The following is an 18070-nucleotide window of genomic DNA, read 5'->3' as shown; positions in this document are numbered from 1 at the left end:
TCACATCTGTACTTAAAAGACAGCAGTTACAAAAGGAACCCACGGGGAGATGACCCAGAGGACGTCTGAACAAACAGAGCAGGCTCTTCACACGACTTTGGAGACTCCGCCAGTAACCTCCTGGGATTTACATTGCAGTTTGTTTTCCTGTCTTCTCGTGCTTTGTTTGAAGACTGCCAAGGCCCTACTTCGAAAAGTCATCTTTGCATTATGCTGGGAAATGCATCTGGAATCTGCTGCTGACCAGTTGCCTCTCAGTGCAACTTGTGTCAGTTGTAAGTAAGAAAATCATTACCATTTCAGCTATTCATGATGGTTTAGATTTATACTGCGCTTTATGAAGGAATATACCCTTCCATGAAGGGAATGCATCTTTTACCTTCTCCTCAAAGCTTTTTACTGTTATAACCAAAACCATAAACAAGATTTTACTCATCCTGAGAGCTTACTATACCAATTCTGGGGGGGAACACAATCTTATTTGTACATTTTTGTTAACCTTTTTAATTGTATTTTCAACAATTCATCACATGAAACGAACCTGTTATCACAAACTGTATGATATCATTCATGAACGGTAATGCAATTGGAAGAAATCCTGGGAGCATTGTTTAAGCATAAATGTATGGTATCAGTAATAGTTCCCAGGTAGTGATTAATGTATATTTTGGAAGAACCAAAATATCTGACCAAAATGTCTCAGTAACCCAACCAATGCAAAAGCAAGCACTGACTCTCCAGGAATAATCCGTTAGAAAACTCTAGAGGTTCAATTAGCCTCATGAACACTTTGGCTAGCAGAATACAAGATACACACAGAAAACGAATGTAGATAATGAGCAGACTTGGACATTAAGAAATTTGAACATTAAGAAATCCACTGCATTGTGGATCCGTTAGAAAACTCTAGAGGTTCAATTAGCCTCATGAACACTTTGGCTAGCAGAATACAAGATACACACAGAAAACGAATGTAGATAATGAGCAGACTTGGACATTAAGAAATTTGACATTAAGAAATCCACTGCATTGTGGATTATGCATCATTTTAATGAACTAAGCATTCATCCACCATTTTTAAAAATAGTTACTGTGTAGCAGAAGTACTCCAACTGTGATCAATTGGATTGCTTCCAGTCCCTGGGTTATTTATTGGAGGTTCAGCGAGAACTGATGGGTTAAAGATGCTTTCTCTGCTCATTATCGTCTGAAAATATTATGTTTTTCATACAAGCAATTGCTGTAGATGCCCCAGGGAAGCAGTGTGATTGGGCCAGGAGGGCGTATTTCTCTTCTGTGAGAACATTTTGGAAAGCTGCTGTTCTGTATTTCCATGTTGTTTATATTAGGTTATACATGAATGATAACACACAGATTTTTTTCCCTCAGTACTTCATGAAACAATCTGTAGGAAGCATAAGAACATGCTGTTTTCAAGCATTAAAAATAGTCACTCATTTAAATTAGAAACAAACAAAATAGTTTCTCTTACCCCCAATAATTAACACTGGAGAATTAGCCTTGAGGTGGGCACTGAGACTGCTTCTTTAGTGAAATGGAAACTGGAGAGTAGATTCCAGCAAGCAAACATTTGATATATAGTTCCAGCTGAAAAGACAGATATTTCTGCTCTTGGAGTGAATGGGTCTCCACCAAAAGCCAACGTACCTGAACCCAACTCGCTCTGCTTAGAGATGCTGAAGGTCCATGACTGCTGCTCTGAGCATCCACGCATGGCAGTGCTGAAAACAGCAGCTTTTTCTAGGGGGCCTGGAAAAACGAAAGGGAGAAAAATGAGATGTGGTTAGTTGTACTTAATTTTAGCTACAACAAGATGTATTTTCCTGCAAGGGAATGAGAAAATTCTGTGCCCTGCAAGGTTTTATTGCTTTGGTCCCATAGCTATGAATACTTGTAGCATGCTCCGTGGTCTGCGTGCTTAACACTTGGGCTTGTGTTTGGTTTTAGCTATCAGCCTGTCTGTAGAATGCTTGCAAGCCATATACTCTGAAGCATGGTTTTTCTCACTGACCATCTAAACTTTATGGCCAGCATGATGAGAGTCTGTCTGATCCTCCTTTGGATAAGAATCCTGGTCCAGCCACACATACTTCAGCTTAAAGCAGGTAAGTCCTTTTCCTTCCAGCAACGGCAGTGTTCCAGACAGCAGTTTTACATCCAGGAATAAAATGGCACTTATCTGCAGAAACAAGACAGCATAGAACACCGTTGGCAGCAGCTCTGGTCCCTGTCCTGGTACATCGAGAACCTTAATGTTGGTGGGTTTTTTGTGGGCATCTCCACAAGGAACATTTTGGAGCAAGCAGTTCAGGGCAGTTTGTGTGGGGGTTTTCTAACTCTTCAGGAGGCCACTTCCCTAATGCAGAACACTTGCATGAAAGTTGAACAAACGGGCATTAAAAGCTGCCTGGGACATGGCAAATGAGGGAGGACGGGCTCTGAAGCACTCTAGAAATGGAAGGGAGTAGACTGATAATTTCACTGCATTGCTATTTATATGCTAACATCTCTCCCCAGCATGAGATCTTCTTCATTTCCATAAGAGCTCCAGGAATCCCTTTTGCCTTGTCATTTTAAATTATCATTCCCATCCTTTCTATGTTTTCTTCCATTTACGCGTAATTCCTCTGTTCATCATACTTTTTTTTCCTCTCACATATGACTTCTTGTGGCTGTCAGCCTTCACTTAGCCCCCACGCCATGCTGTTCTGCAAGCCTGGGTCAATGAGAACAGATCGTTTGGCTGATCACTTACCAACCCTGCTCAGTACAGATGCCCAATTGCCAACTGGGGGATCCAACTGAAAAGCCAGCACCTAATTAATAAGCCAAATGTAATGTGTTATTGTAATTATAAAGATGAAACCATTGTTAAAAAAAAAAAAAGCTAAGTTTTATATAAACTCTTATTTGATGAAGTTTTGATTGTTGTTTAAATATATTTTTCGAATATCAGAAATGCTTTGTGAGAAACTATTGAGAGAACATAATATTGAAATGAAATCCTTTTTTGTTTTCTTGTACTGCTCATTACTTATCTATATACATAGCTATTGGACTAAACAACTCACTGGATTACTGCACTAAGAATATTTTTGTCTTCTTCCTTACAGTTCAGGTTTTCCCACCTATTAACTTCACCCTTACAGTCTCTGCATTAGCACAAGTACTTCTAAGCTGGAAGCCAAGCCCTAACCAGGAACAAAAAAACTACACTATTAGATACGATGTGAAAATCTTAACTCCTGTGTTTGAAGAGGTAAGATAAAAATATGTCCAGTATGCTAAGAAGGCTGACTTCTTGTCGAGTTCAACAAGGGAGCAGAAGGTGTGATGTATGTGATAGTTTCAAGTAACCATGTAGTGAGGCACTCAGCTAAAAGCCCATCCTTTGTAGATCACTCTTAGCAGATCCCTTAATTAAGCTTCCATCTTGTGTTGCTTACTTCATTATTATTATTATTATTTTTAATTCTTAAGTATGATACAACGAAGACTCACAGTTTCCAAACAGCTGTTCTTCACAATGGTTTCTCTGCACATGTCCGGACGTTACTTTTCCATAAGGGTCTTCAGATGACCAGTGACTGGGTGACAGCAGAACTCCAGCCTCCACCGGGTAAGAAGAAATGAGAAAGAGGTCTGAATTTGTGTTCTGTACTGGTCTATGGAGTAGACGTCAGAAGATGACAGGCCTAATACTAAATAATATGGCATTTCTCTCTCTATCTGCTACAATGGTTTTACAAAATTACTTAATCCGGGCCTTTCTGTATGGCTCCAGAGCCTGGTATGCAATCTGAAGATGCAACATGGATAACCCATATAAAATATTCTAAACATTACTTGCTAAAGCTAAGATAACCTACTCCCATCCACTCAAGGATGGCAACAGATGACACTGCCTTGAATCCCAAAGTGTACAGAAAGCACGTAATGGTGCTGTGTGGTATAACCCTACTGGTGATTTTTTGGAATCTCCATCCTTCCATAACTGATAGAACCGTGTGATCAATACCAGGACTGGACACAACCTAGATAAAATGGACAAAAGACTGTAGTCAAAGTGTCTTAGAAGTGCCAATTTCATGCGACAAGTAACAAGTGTTTATTTTCTTCCTGTCTTACAATTCTGTGTTTCTATAGGTGCTGAAAATACAGCTGTCACTGATTTGTCCTGTGTTACTCACTTCACCGTTTCCAGCACTGTTTCTCTCCATTGCACTTGGCTTCCTGGCAAAGAGGCACCAGAAGATACTAAGTACTTTCTATTCTACAGGTTGGTATCTTCTCCCATTTTACTCAACACGAAATTTCTTCGAGAGCATTTCTCACGAGTGTTTTAATTTAGGTATGAGACCTACACAGAAGAATGCCAAGATTATATCAAAGACAAGTGGAACAGGAATGTAGAGTGCAGATTCTCAGTGACTCATATTGCTCCCGGTGAGATTGATGAGCTCATTGTAATACACATTAATGGCTCCAGCAAGTATGCTGCAATCAAGCCTTTTCAGCAGTTATTTAACCAAAATGCCATTGGTGAGTAGAAACAAACAAACAATTAAATGAATAAAGTCCAGCAGAATTGTAAAAGATTTTTAAGAGAATATTAGTGTTATCAATCCCCCAACTAGCTGCTGCTGATTTTTTTCCAGATTTCAGTAACTTTTCTGGTTATGCTTAAAAAAATAAGAGTTTGAATCAGTCTATGATTAATTTCATGATTTTGCAAATAATAATTCCATAATGTCTCCTTCAATAACCTAGTTTTTCTAAACTTATAACTTCTAAGCTTATAACTGGACTTTTTCAACTCCTTTCCTTTAATTATTTTGTGTAATCCAGTTATTCCTCTTTAATCATTACATTTTCTGCTTAAAATGTGAAATTCCTTCAAAAATTATAGGCCCTACTTGAACACTTGATCAATTTATAAGCTGTTTCGATTGCTAGTGCTTAAACTTCACTCTATATTTAACTTACTGGTATGATTTTCTTTTCGTAGAGAAGGTGAACGTTCCCAGAAATGTCACTGTATTCTTAGAGCAAAATGATCTTGTGGCCACATGGGAGAAGCCGCTTTCTACTTTTCCTAAAGGCTGCTTTGAATATGAATTTTACCTCATCAACTTGAAGTCAGGTAACGAGCAGGTAATTGCTTCTCCATTGCCCGAGCATTCCATTTTGTTCCTGACACTCACTGTCCTGTATAGATAAAGATTGACTTCATGCAACCTGGAGAAAAAGTCTTCGTATTCATAGACATGTTACACATTTAAGATCATTTAAATTAAAATCTGCTACCATCAGTGCATTTTTGAAACTATGGGCTGTTGGTGAAACTTGTGTCCTATTCGTGGCTAGGGTTCAACAAAGCCAAAATCTCACCAGATTTCACGTTTTACCTCCTTTTTGGACATCATTTATGCCTGCAACAAACTACCTCCAAAAAAGCTTGGGAAACAGAAGAACAAAAAGGAGTTACTCACTTGTATTGTGTCCGACTTCAGCAGGATGAAGGTGGACAGTTCTCAAAATCCAGCATTAAGTGTCTCAAGGAAGAATCCAAAGCAAATTTCACAAGCTTTGCTCTGAAATACTGATATATTAGGAGAAGACTGGCACCTGTAAAGACAGACAACTTTCTCCAAAGCAGCGTGTGATCCTCGTTGCTAGTCTACTAAAGAAGCTTTTAAAAACAAAAAGACACAATTAATCTGTTTTCTAAATTTCCTAGTCTTAACTAATGTGTAACAGTATGGTATGGTTTTTTTAACAGGTATCAAAAACATATTCACATGACTTCAGATTACGGATTGATGTTACCGGTAGATATTCCGTACAAATAAGAGCAAATCATCACAAGTGTGCTGTAAATGGATTTTGGAGTGACTGGAGTGAAACTCTTTATATTGGTAAGGATTACATGCATCAGTCGTGTAACAAAGTAATATGTTGCTGGAAAGCACGCGCTGCCCAATCATGAGCATGTGCAACACTCCCTTAATTTTAATAGAAAACAGGAAAAATAGATGCTCCAAGATGCTAATGCTGGAAATTACTATGTGTGGTCACACCAGTTATTGCTTTACTGGAGCAACCTGAAATCTTCAAACCAAACCAAACCAAACCACCACAGTCTTTGGAATATGATAATTTGTCCCACTTTGTTCTGTATTATTTCCTACTGAACATGAATTTTTTCAGGGAGTAGCAGTTTTCTTATCATGGCACGTTATCAACTGTTTGTTCTTAGACATCCTGCTTTGCTGTTAACATCTTTTGAGTTTCTTCACTTCCTGGTTTTCACTAAAAAAAGGCAAAATAAAGTCTTACTCTCTTCTGTTTACTGTACTTCTCCCTTCCCTCTTGTAGCAGCAGTCCTCTAGCTTTGTTAAAAACTGAAATACAATTCTGAACCCTTTCCTTGGGCTGTGGTAATCAAACCCTGTGCAGTGCAGCCACGTGCTGCCAAAGTCGGGAAGTTCACACTGATACCACCTTCTCTAAGAGGTTGTTTAGAAGTGCTATAGTCAAGCAAAATACTGAAGGTGTGTAAGCAGGAGTACCCACTGCCAGGGCTCACAGTTTAACAGATCGTTATGTATCATTATGTCAAATTTGGGGCTGGAAGGTACTCACAGCAGGTCTGTGCTGTCCCAGTTCCGCTTTCCCAGCAATTCTCAAGAATCTCTGTCAGCTGAATCATTTCTGAAGCCATCTCTGTCCTGCAGCATGACGACAACTGGGGAACAGGGAAACATTTTCGTTAATGACTCCTCTATTAAGAGGCAGCAAATACCAAATATGAGAAATTAATTTGGTTGTTTAACAAAAAAGGAAATTAGTCTTCCATAAAAAAAACAAAAAAAAAACAAAAAAAACAAACCAAACAAAAAAAAACCCCAAAAAACAAAAAACACACCAAGGACAGGATCAATTTCTTCAGGTTTTCTTAGGAAAGGGGATATTTAGAGGCTTGTTACAGTTCATTGACTCAACAGAGGTTACTTCATCAGTTGCTGGATTTCAGTACACATTTCCGCCATTCTGATCCACTTTGCTGCCAACTTTCTGTGTGGCTCTGAGGAGGGTTTGTCTGTTCCCAGTCTGTCTCTCCTATGTGTTGAAGACCAGGCCGGATGGGGCTTTGAGCAACCTGGTCTAGTGGCTGGCACCCCTGCCCATGGCATGGGGTTGGTACTAGGAGGTCTTCAAAGTCTCTGGAGACCACCATCAACCATCATAATGTGTAGACTTAGGACTCTTCTGTTTTTGGTTTGGAAAACAACACTTCCCAGCCTTTGTGATGGCAGCCTTAACAAGTTGCTTGCACTGGGCATAACCCAGCTGGGTGGACAGTAACACTCCTAATTTCTTGAAAGAAAAGTAGCAGTGCTGCAGACTAAATAAGCCACCCAAATAAATAAACATGCCCTGTTTGCAGCTGGAGGTTGCCTGGGGACTTCTGTCTCAGTGGCACGAAGGCCACTCTGAGACAGCAGGCTCAGCTCCTTGTTTCTTAGGAAGAAATCTGACCGAAACTGAATACTGTTTTTTCCTACTGCACCAATAAAACCAAGCTGTCTGCTGCTGGCTGATTTATGTCCTCTCAATTACCTGGTAATGGCAGTGCTGACATTTGATACATAGGACAGCTAGTTATCAGAAGCACACACGGACTCAGCAACCTTTTGAAAATGCCGTCTAATGTAAATGTTTTTGTTGTATGGCATAATGTGGCACAAAGTAATGGTCCTGGTCACTAGGCATGCCTTTCTAAAATAGAAACGTTGACCTTGTCGTTTTGAGCAAACGTTTTGAGCCTGGTCTGGTGGTTGGCGACCCTGCACATAGCAGGGGGATTGAAACTGGATGACCATTGTGGTCCTTTTGAACCCAGGCCATTTCTATGATGATTCTATGATTCTATGACCTTGATAGAAATATCTGTGTCTGCTCGCAGGCAGAGGCAGTAGAGAAATCCTCCCTGAGGAAATGCATCAGCAACAGCTCACAGGAAAAACTGCAGGTTTCAACATCTTTTTTACAGGCAAGTTTACGAAGGCAGAGAAATGCAGTTCCTGTGGAAAGGGTGAACAGAAGTGAAGAGCAGCTTAATGGAAAACAAACAGCTTGTGCCTGAGGCTACAAGCAAGCAGTGCCTCTGCTGCCTTGTGCGTCTGAGGATGAGGTGTGACACGGGCTGGCATCCTGGCAGCACTGCTGGGCCAGGCTGCTCTGCTCGGTGGCAGTGCAGTGAAAGAATTGAGGAAGTCAGAATGTCAGCATCATGGAAACTCCTCCTGAAGCTTTACATTGTCCTTTTTAATTTGAGATATCCAGTCAGCATAGTTTGCATGTTAAATTGTGATATGAATCAAAGACAGCTGATGAAACTTTTTGTAAACGCATGCTTAAAATAATATATGCACTAAAGTATATGTATTTTTTTTTTCCTTGAAACTCAGGAGAAAACAAACAGGAGAATCTCATAGTCTGGAGTCTCACTGTGCTTTGTGTATCCACATGCTCTACGGTCACGCTTATTGCTATAGTATGCAAATCGTAAGTATTAATTTCTTCTTTCTAATTGCAGCATACCTAAGTACTGGGGGTTGAACAGGTTGGGGGGTCATTAAAAGCTTTGCTTAATTTTTGGAAGGGGCACTGAGTTTTATATTCAAGCATAATTACACAAAGCAAAAGTACTGAATAAGGAACAATCAGCCTCATTAATTATCAATAATAATATTCAGCAAAACCAGTGGGTTAAGAGGGTCATTCAATTTAATTTTAAAACAAAAAGAACCCCATATATCAAGTGAGAACATTTTCTTAAAAGGCTTTTTGTCCATATCTCATTTCCTCACTTAAATGGACATTATAGGGTTTATGACTTCCAGAGGGGGATTCTGTCTTTAACCTCAGTAAAACTGATGAGACCATCTTTCATGGCCAAAATGTACATGCAGTCCATGATTTTCTCATTGGCCAGCACACCTACACTCAACATTAGGCCCTGGGCAAGTAGTCTGAATTTCAAGAGTGTGGTATGTGCTCTGAAGAGGTAAGAATTCCGGTGGTCCTTTGCACTTTCTGCTCCTCGTCACCCCTTGAGAAGAACAAATACACTGAACTGTTGGCTGCTGTGAGTTTTTAAGCTTATTTTTAAATACTACAGAGGCTATGGATGCTAAGACAGCTTCCACATACCCAAACTTCCACTAACGTGCTGTAAAGGAACCCAGCTATATTGGATTTCTGTAGCAGCGACTGGTCAGGCCATAAGTGATGAATTAAAGAATCAATGTAATTACAAGCTTTTTCCCTGAAACAAGCAGCAAGCAGCAATTTTCAGGTTCACAATAAACACAGCTCCCCTCAATTTAAGTGCCGTCCTCAACTTTGCTAATTTCTTATTAATTTCTTTAGTGCATTTTCAATTAATGGTCACCCTCATGTATCCTCTGGCCACTTCTTTAGCTCACTGTCCCTTTTTCTAGCCCTTCGGCCCACTGTGGGAGGAGGCAGGAGGTGCATAAAGATGAAATGCAGTGGTTAGCCTGTATGTTCATTGTATCTGCAGATATTAAAGAAAGAACAGTAGAACAGGTTCCCTATGTCACAATTTCATTAATACTCCCAGTTTTTATTGCTGTTGAAAATTCATGAGGTGTACCAGGCAATTCAAGCCACAGAATCATTTGAAATTTCGTACAATTTAAAGACATTACAAGGAATTTCATTATACTAAAGGCTTCTATAAATTTTTCTGTGATGCAAGTATCAGAGGTAAAGATCGCTGCTAGAAGGCAAAGTAGCCTTTTGGAGAGCCTTTTCTCTTCACTTACTTGCAGTAACAGATGGGGAAACTGTCTTAATAAAAAGCATAATTGAACGCTTTCCTAGTTTACCCTCTGTCTTTATGAATGAGCATCCTCTACACTTCTTCAGCCTCTGTCTCTGAACGCTTTCTCCTGGAGGAGATCCCCCAAGAGGATGTAGTTAACAACTCAATCCCAGGTGCTCTCCACTTAATGCAATCAGGGCACTGAGTCACCCTGCATATCCTAGCATCACTGTGCCCATCCTGCCCTGCACCTGGTTCCCCTCTCTCGTCTGCACCCTACACAGCCCATGGCCAGCAGCCCCCCGGCACCTGCTGCAGGGCAGTCATTTGGAACAGGTCACAGAGAATCTCAGGAGCCACACCGTTAGTAAAGGTACTCTAGCAAACTGCAAAATGAAATACTTAATCCATCTCATCACAGAGGTTACAAGAGGGAAAAAGAACACATTCTCTTATTTTTGATTATCTTTGGCCTTTTAAAGACACAGCCCATGGGAAAGTAGCAGATTTCAGAAAGAAAGACACAGCACAACATCTGAAACAGAGTTCAGCTAGGAGGGGCCCACAGGGTGTTTCTGAAGCTTGATGGTCCAAATAGTGCTAACAGCAAGGGCTGTGGTCTAAGACATGTAAAGGCAAACAGATGTCTAGATTACTTTTTTGTGACAAAATATTTAATCATTCAACTCCCAACTTTTCAGTGTACTGCAAAAAAAGACCAAGACCATACTGAGAGCATCACTGTAAGCACCACAGCACTGCCCCACTGCAAGGACCCTTGCACCTGAGGGGCATGCAGCCACCATGAACCCCGGTGTGCTCCCACCTCAGTGCTGCTGGGCACTCATATGTCCATCCTTAAGTGTTTCCAGTCCAGAAGTGATGTGTAACTTATGCCTATTGCTGACTCAATAAATGATTTTGTCACAGCTCCATCAAAACCTTTCATTGATAAACAGCACAACTACAAATGCACCAATTCCAAACAAAACCACATCTCCTCGGTTACATTATACAGCAATAGCGTAAGTCAAAACCACACTCAGACTGAGATAAGAGCAGGTTGTACCCTTACTGCTGTTTCCCTGCGCATGCTGGGAAGGTCTTCTCCGCTGCTTTCCCAAATTCTCAGTCTGTCCTGGCAGCAGCCTTTCCCCAGGTGCCACTCACTGAAGCTGACTGAACTTGGGGTGTCACGGGCACCCCGAGGCAGGTGGCTGTGAGTCACTCAGCCTTCTCTCAGCTCCATGAAAATCATGTCCTGCTGGGGCTGTGGAACCAGTGTGGACAGAGCTAAACTCATTTCTCCTCCTGGGAGCCCAGGACACAAAGGGTATTCTGGTTCTTCCAATTCTGGCCCCTGCTAGGAGCTGGGGGAAGAGGCAGAGCACAAACCAGTCCCTCTTCCTGCCCACAGAAATGCCACCTCACAACAAAAGGCCTTTTCAGAACCAGGTTTCTGCTGAGCACAATTGATTGTTTACTGTTTTGAGATCACTTTGCTCTTCATGGTAGGAGCTGTGAAGATGGAGTGCCTGCACCAGGGCATGCACATTCCCTTTCTTGGCTGCACGCCTTCCCAAGCCCTGATCCACGCACAGCAATGGCAGACATCCCATAACTTGCTCAGTCAGGTGTTGCTGCGCCAGCCGTGGTACTTCCCCTCCCTTCAGCAAATAATCAGTTCCCAATCAATGTCTCCTTAAAGGCAGCAGCCGCTCAGCCACAAAGGTTTAGCTCCAAACTGTTCGAAAATGCTTTGAAGGAGGGGGAGTGGGTGGGAGAGAGATGAGGATTTTTTCTGTCTCAAAATGAAAGCTACGGAAAAGAGTAAGTTAGCAGCAGGAATTTATTTTAGACTCCCTGCTGCGGAGGAATAATAGGATAAAAGAAAACTTGACAGAAATCGGAAAGCTTTAGAAAGAAAGTCCAAGTAACCAAAGAGCTCAACGAACCAGAAATCAGCCGGAGCTGCCACAGAACAAATGGGGCAGGGGGGGGGGGCTGTCGCAGTGCCCAGGGCTCAGGTGCTGCAGGGCAGCCATACCTCGGCCTTGCCTCTGCTATGTGGGCACCAGGCCGGTCCCCAGCAGGCACTGCATGCTCCTCCTGGGCTAAGTCCTGTCACCTTCGCTCAGGCTACGTTCCCATTAAAATCTGGCCCTGCTTGGACCTCTGGCAGACAGAGCCTTTTGGTGACTGAGATGTGTATTCTGTACTCTGGACTGCGTCAAAGACAAGGAAACGGCTGCTCTGCACCTCTTGCTACCACAAATGTACATCTCCTTGGGCCAGAATAAGGAATCACAGAATCACTAAGGTTGGAAAAGGCATATAGGATCATCCAGTCTGACCATCAACTCATCACCACTGAATGCAGCAGCTTACAGGCAGCCCATGCAATTTCTTGCAGTTGCTCTCCTGCCAAGACACAGATTATGTCCAGAAACCACGACCTGAGCACTAGGCAGCCTGTCCCGAATGCCCAAACCAGGGCTGCCCTGGGGCACAGCCCAGCACTGCGCTGCTCTCCCAGTCAGGGCTGCTGGTGCCCACAGGTGGGGCGCTTCCTCTGTCGCACAGCAGTGCCCTCACAGCCCTCCGCCTCCTTTTCCCACAGACAACACATGTGGAGAAAACTGTTTCCACCAATTCCGACGCCCAGGATCAAGTTCAGAGATCCCTTTCCAAATCACTATGAGGTAAAGTAATATTTTTAATCACTTCTGGCTTTTCTTAATCAGTAGAGGCAACATTTGTATGCTGTCCCTCCGGCCCTGCCTCCTGTGGAACCGCTGCTGGCGGGAGTGCGGCCGGGCACGGCGTGCCTCGGCAGGGACTGGGGCTCAGCTCCTGCAAAGCCCATTAATTTTGTGAAACCAAACAGTGGGAGATGCTCGTGTCCTACTGTTAAGCTGGTTTTAAGCCTTATTGTGTTTGCTGTCGCTTTCCCGGTAAATACATTTGCCTTACAGATAAGATAAAACTCCTCATTGTCTGCTCAAGGAAGTGCTGCTCAGTAACTTGATTTTAATTTGTCCCCTCAGAATAGAGGTTTGATTTTTGGGGTATTATTCCATGATCTGGTCAAGGAAACAGGCTTAAAAGATTAGAAAATAATGTTTGTTTTTAATTAAAGCCATGGGTGTAAAATAACATGACTCAGGGCATCAGAAATAAGAACGTGGGAAATGGCAAATATTAACACTGCAGCCAGGAAATGGGAGCGCACAGAGGCTGTTCTGTTCCCAGTGGCATCTCGGTGCTACCTTCAGTCCTGCTGTTCCTAAGGGCAGCTTGGGGTGAGCAGGAGCTCAGGTCACAGCCCTGCTGCCTGCATGGGATATGTGAGACCTTGGAGCTGCTTGCTGTGAGCACTCCATTCCTAAATTATAGCATAAACAGGGTGAGGTGCTGACATTACTGCTCCTGTGGGCTTCCCTGCAGCTCACAACGGCTCGCTGCCTAGGCATGGCTGCAGGGGGCTCAGTCAGTGCTGGAGCTCTGCTTGTTTTGCAGAGGGCACGCAGCTGCCCCAGCGAGACGTGGCTGGAGCCGGGCGGCCTGGCCGAGGGCCTCCCCTGCAGCGCTCTGCACGACAACGTCTTCTGAGGCAGCCACGAGGCCACATGCGAAGAACTGCTCGGCTGTGGTTCCAGTACTGTTTGTTCATTCATTGAGAACAACTGGTGTGAGTGGTGTGGAAAGAGCACGGTGGTGCCAATGGCAAAGTGACAGCCCCGACCCACAGAAATGGTGCAAGAGGTTACAACGTAAGGGGAAAAAAGATAAAAAAGCAACACCTTCCTGGCACATGCTGATACCTTCCCTCAACCCATCTATAAAACACAGCCTGGGAATGCAGGCCTCAGTTATGCATAGCTAAGGAAGTTTGCCAAGGAGCTCCCTGTCGTTTCACCAGGGCTTTCTCATACTAAAGGAGCTGGGCTCCTCCTCCATCTATAATTCCAGCTGCCTTTAGGTGAGTTTGAAACTCTGAGCCCAGTATTGCAGCTCATTCTTCTTACCCATCCAAGCAAGTTACCAGACCTGCCTGAAGCCACCCAAGCAGCTCTGGTCTGCCCTCACCGGCTGCTCTGCTCTTCGTGTACTGCCCGAAGAGCCTCCTGCCCACCCAGCTGCCCCAAGCACGTGAGCACAGAATAGTAAGACAAAAAAAAAAACAACAAAACACCAAGCAATGAAGTTGTTTGAAAAGTGCCTGAACATAATGGAGTTCCCAGGTGCTAAAGACTAGAAATAATTATAATAAATGAGGCAGCTCTCATGTGGGTGAAATAGCATGGCTCCATCAAAATTAATGCAGCTCATTAATATAACAATGTTTGTGCCTCAAATGTCTCTACTGCTCGTGATTGGAATGGATTGGAGGTGCCCAGCTTTAACAGTCTGAAAATCAGTATTTCATTAGTAAAATCCTAAAAACGAGATGAAAGAATTCATTTACTGTAATGTATTTCATTTATGTCATGGCTTCAAGTACTCTAATAAATAAGATTTCTAAATATAATTTCACTCCCATTAATGGAAAGGTACTGCAGAGATTAATGCAATACATTTTGGAGTAGTTTGCATTTGAGCTGTGCGCTGTGACTGCTCTGCGCTTGCAGCGAAAGCCTTCAGCTCTCAGGGCTCCAGCGCTTGGACAGGTAACCACATTTCTGCTAAAAGCTTCAGAAGTGGCAGATAAGCTTGGGATTTTCCATGCTGCTGGTGGGGATGCACACCATGCGAAAACAACACAAACAATCGCAGCCCGTTGTTTCTCTTGCCTGGATTTCTGTGCTTTTTCCCCAAAGCCACGCTCTCAGGTGCTCCCCACCCGCTGCCCAGCTCCCTACCTCTGTCTGAGTGTCACCGTTCCTCCTTCCCCATGCAATGTTCAGAATCACAAGCCTTTGCCTGAGCTGCTGGCTCGGAGCCGATGAAACTGCCTGACACGTGACTGGGCTGAGTGCTGCATGGCCCTATGGCGGCACGAAGACATTAAAACATGAATTTTTGTATTACTTCTTAGGCTGCATTCCAATGAAAAAGAAATCTTTTCAAAGCCATGGCTATTTTCATTGTTTTAATAAATCCTTTTACATTTCCCATAGCAGATGGTGATTTTACAATTTCTTTCTAAAAGCTGAATCGCATACTTTTGGTTTTAAACATCACTGATGGGCAAAGTGCAGTGGGTTCCTTTGAAACACCAAAGGAAACACCCAAGATTGGGTGGGCTCCAATCACACAACTTACACTGCCACACTCCAAGAACAGAATTAGAAACACAAAACGTTGCCACAATCCACAAAGACAAGAAGGAAGCGATGCCTTACCTGGGGGGAGGGAAGTGTCTGTTTTGTTTCTGATCCTTTCTCGTATCTTGGTGAGACTCAGAGATGCCCCAGCTGCACTCCAACCGCACCAGCCTGCATGGAAGCTATGAACGTTCAGGACTCTACAGAAATAGCTGCTCTCACCCCAACAGATTTACTCTGAAGCGGACTCCTCTGCAGCCCCCCCAGGTGGGGAGGAGCCGGGTGGGCGCTGGGTGCGGACATTTGTCACTGTGGGTGCAAAGGGACGGGGTGGAGAAACGCTCCTGGCAGACAGGTATCTTTACAAATGACAGAATATTTATTAACAATACCTTTAAAAAAAGGTTACATCTGCTAGTTCACTGATAAATATCATTTACACCGGGGAGAAAACTACAGCTCTTTTTTTTTTTTTGTTCCATTTTTCTTGGTTTTGTGGGTTTTTTTCCGTTTTTTTTTCCTTTTTTTTTTTTTTTTTTTTTACATAGAAGTAACCATATCAAACTAAGAAAGAAACACAGCTTGAAATACTGACAATATTTCTCTGGTCAACACCCCTGACTTTTACACAAGTGGAATCCTGATTATGCGTTACTGAATAAATATATTTAGAAGGTCTAAAAGTTAACTGTATTATTTTGTAAGCAAAAAAGACAAGTTACAGGCAAATTCAAGCTATCAGGAAAAAATAATAGTAAACCACTGCTGCGCATTTAAACTTGAAAATTTTATAGAAAATTCCATTGCCTTGTACTAGCGTTATCCCATCTGAGTGAACGTACAAAAGTACCCCGTAGTAACAAACAGTCCTTCTCTGAAGAAGATGATTTTTGCTGTGGATATTGTCGTTTTCTGGCGTGCCGCTGTTACGCCTCCAGGTTCCTCGGAGGGGTTCCCAAGAGCTGTGGGCTCCGTCTCCCCACACCGCTGCCAGGCCCCAGTGGGTGCCAGAACGGGGCTGGAGAGGAGGATGACTATGGGATGAGGGAGGAAAGCGTGTGGGCAGCGCTGAGCCCGGCTGCACTGCATCTTGGAGCGCTGCTCTCCGTGTCCTTGGAGCAATGTGGGCACGGGCTGAGCCAGGTTTGCAGAGGGGCCCTCGGGAGACACCCACCGGTACCCAACATCTCCGCGCTACCTCCGTTCCTACCCAACTTAATGCTAATTATGATAAAGACAAAGCTATTTCAAGACAGTAAAAATGGAGCCTTACTGCGTGATGCCAGAATATCAGCTACATGTCCTGTAGTCCGCAAACAACCGAAATCTGCATGTTTTGTTTCAAGATCATAGCGTTCTTTCTGAGCACTTGGAGACTGTCTCGCAGAATCCTCTGAATAACATGGAAAATCGTGTGTGCTAACAGCACTGGGTTCACACAAGGATCACCGCTCACTCTGAACCCAGTGGGAAGCAGTTCTGCCCCGCGGAGCCCTGTGACACCGAACAGGAAAGTGGCGGCCAATTGACTAAGAACAACGTGGAACTCTTGGTCAGAAAGGAAAAAATTCCAAACAATATTTTCATGATCATGTTGTCCATAGCATTTTATAGCAGAGGAAAAATTAATATCTACATCATATGTTAACTTTAAAAAATTCTATAAAACACTAAATATATAATAAAAAATATGCATATAAGGACATATGTAAACTGCTTTGGTAACATCGTATTACAGATGTTTTCAGTGCATTGCAGAGTTTCCAAGGAAACTTCAGACAAAGCTATATTTGCTTTGAGGAAGTACTGTATAATGCCATTCCTAAAGAAGCATAAACATTTTTCCAGTAGTAAGATGTACTCAAACCACAATATTACTTGGTACTGGGTGTCTTCGAAACAGCTAGCTAAATGTTGCTTATATTATAAACAAGAAGTCCTCTGTGTAATTTTTGTCATAAACTGGACCGAGCTGTGAGCGAGATCATTATCGTGCTGATGGCCGACAGTGTGCAGGCGTTGGAGGTCGAAGAGCTGCCTCCTCTTGCGTATGCATCTGAGCAGAGAGAGACAGGAGATCAGAAGAGAGCACTGCAAACCCTCAGCCCACAGCCCTGCCCGGACCCCATGCCCCACCACCACCCCCTCCTGCCCTCTGAAATCCCCACTGCTGTTACGCTGAGGCTTCTCCCACATATTTCTTTACAATTATGCTACATTCAAGCTGTTATTAACGGCACCAGCCTGGCCCAATCCACATCCTAAAGGATGATCCTAAAGCATCCTACAGGGATGCTCCTGTGTGGAGCCAAATGGAAACTGGCGTGCAGCTCCTGCTCTGCTGTGTCTGCTGATGAGATCCCTCTGCAGGGTTTGTATGGCCACAGCACACAGCCAAGGGGAGATAATTCTGATCTCACCCGGGGTTTTTCACATCGCTGTAATTTCAGTGCCACATTCCTGCATTGCAGAGGCAGCTGATTTAATGCAGCTTATAAACTGCAGTATTATTAATGGAAGATGGGACATGGAGATTTTGCAAAAGCAATGTTGAGTAATAAAATACTCTCTTTTCTGTTTGTTCTTCTGCACAACCTCATTTCCCTAAATAAATATTTATGCATCCGACACAGAATGGAATATTGCTATATAGTAGCCTTATAAATTTAAAAGTCTCTGAACACCGCATTTTATATTTTGTTATAGTGAACTGCAGTGAAACAATATATTCAGTATATATGAGTATGGAAGTAGGAGAGCAGAAAGTGTGTAGAAATCTTTAACACAACCGTAAGCACTTACGACAGCATTTCTCATGGTTTAACCTTGGCTCAGTCTGGAGCCAGGACCCTGAGCTGGGCTGGTGCTGGATGCTGAATTTCAGCTCCCCCAAGGGATGACACCCAAGCCCAAGTCCCACTGGCTG

At 43.1% G+C, this 18070-nt stretch overlaps 2 protein-coding genes and 1 long non-coding RNA gene across 6 annotated transcripts in view; 1 reads left to right on the top strand and 2 right to left on the bottom strand.

The window, feature by feature from the left end:
* Positions 1–41: 41 nt before the first annotated feature.
* IL5RA (interleukin 5 receptor subunit alpha) lies at positions 42–15684 on the top strand. 2 transcript variants are annotated; one of them, NM_001256152.2, is made up of 11 exons: positions 42–275; positions 1969–2126; positions 3135–3280; positions 3502–3640; positions 4168–4300; positions 4373–4563; positions 5030–5175; positions 5804–5939; positions 8496–8592; positions 12498–12579; positions 13397–15684. In NM_001256152.2, exons 2-11 carry the CDS (start codon positions 2015–2017, stop codon positions 13487–13489), a joined length of 1275 nt encoding a protein of 424 aa, NP_001243081.1. In that variant the 5' UTR covers positions 42–275; positions 1969–2014; the 3' UTR covers positions 13490–15684. The 2 variants fall into 2 exon arrangements, with proteins under 2 accessions (NP_001243081.1, XP_015148630.1); XM_015293144.4 differs by lacking the exons at positions 12498–12579; positions 13397–15684 and adding an exon at positions 10579–10807.
* On the bottom strand, positions 1859–5807 carry LOC112533326. Its single transcript, XR_003077349.3, has 4 exons — positions 5514–5807; positions 3523–5229; positions 2777–2837; positions 1859–2200 (listed from the first exon to the last, which is right to left on the bottom strand). It is a non-coding gene; the product is annotated as an uncharacterized LOC112533326 (long non-coding RNA).
* The window catches only part of CNTN4 (contactin 4), a 258279-nt gene continuing 255711 nt past the window's right edge, over positions 15503–18070 (bottom strand). For all 3 annotated transcript variants that reach the window (XM_046900033.1, XM_414435.8, XM_025154515.3), the window contains exon 24: positions 15503–17200. In XM_046900033.1, coding sequence (XP_046755989.1) covers positions 17100–17200 — 101 coding nt within the window. In that variant the 3' untranslated portion in view covers positions 15503–17099. The remainder of the gene's footprint in view (positions 17201–18070) is intronic.

This window comes from Gallus gallus, chromosome 12, assembly GCF_016699485.2.
Source record: "Gallus gallus isolate bGalGal1 chromosome 12, bGalGal1.mat.broiler.GRCg7b, whole genome shotgun sequence".
Classification (NCBI taxonomy): domain Eukaryota; kingdom Metazoa; phylum Chordata; class Aves; order Galliformes; family Phasianidae; genus Gallus; species Gallus gallus.
This window is presented reverse-complemented; position numbering and strand designations above follow the sequence as displayed.

Excerpts from the sequence above, each read along its gene's own strand:
- IL5RA (NM_001256152.2), top strand. The coding sequence starts at position 2,015 with ATGGTTTTTCTCACTGACCATCTAAACTTTATGGCCAGCATGATGAGA. Across the intron at positions 4,301-4,372 it reads AAGTACTTTCTATTCTACAG|GTATGAGACCTACACAGAAG; the intron begins GTTGGTATCTTC and ends GTTTTAATTTAG. Across the intron at positions 5,940-8,495 it reads GAGTGAAACTCTTTATATTG|GAGAAAACAAACAGGAGAAT; the intron begins GTAAGGATTACA and ends CTTGAAACTCAG.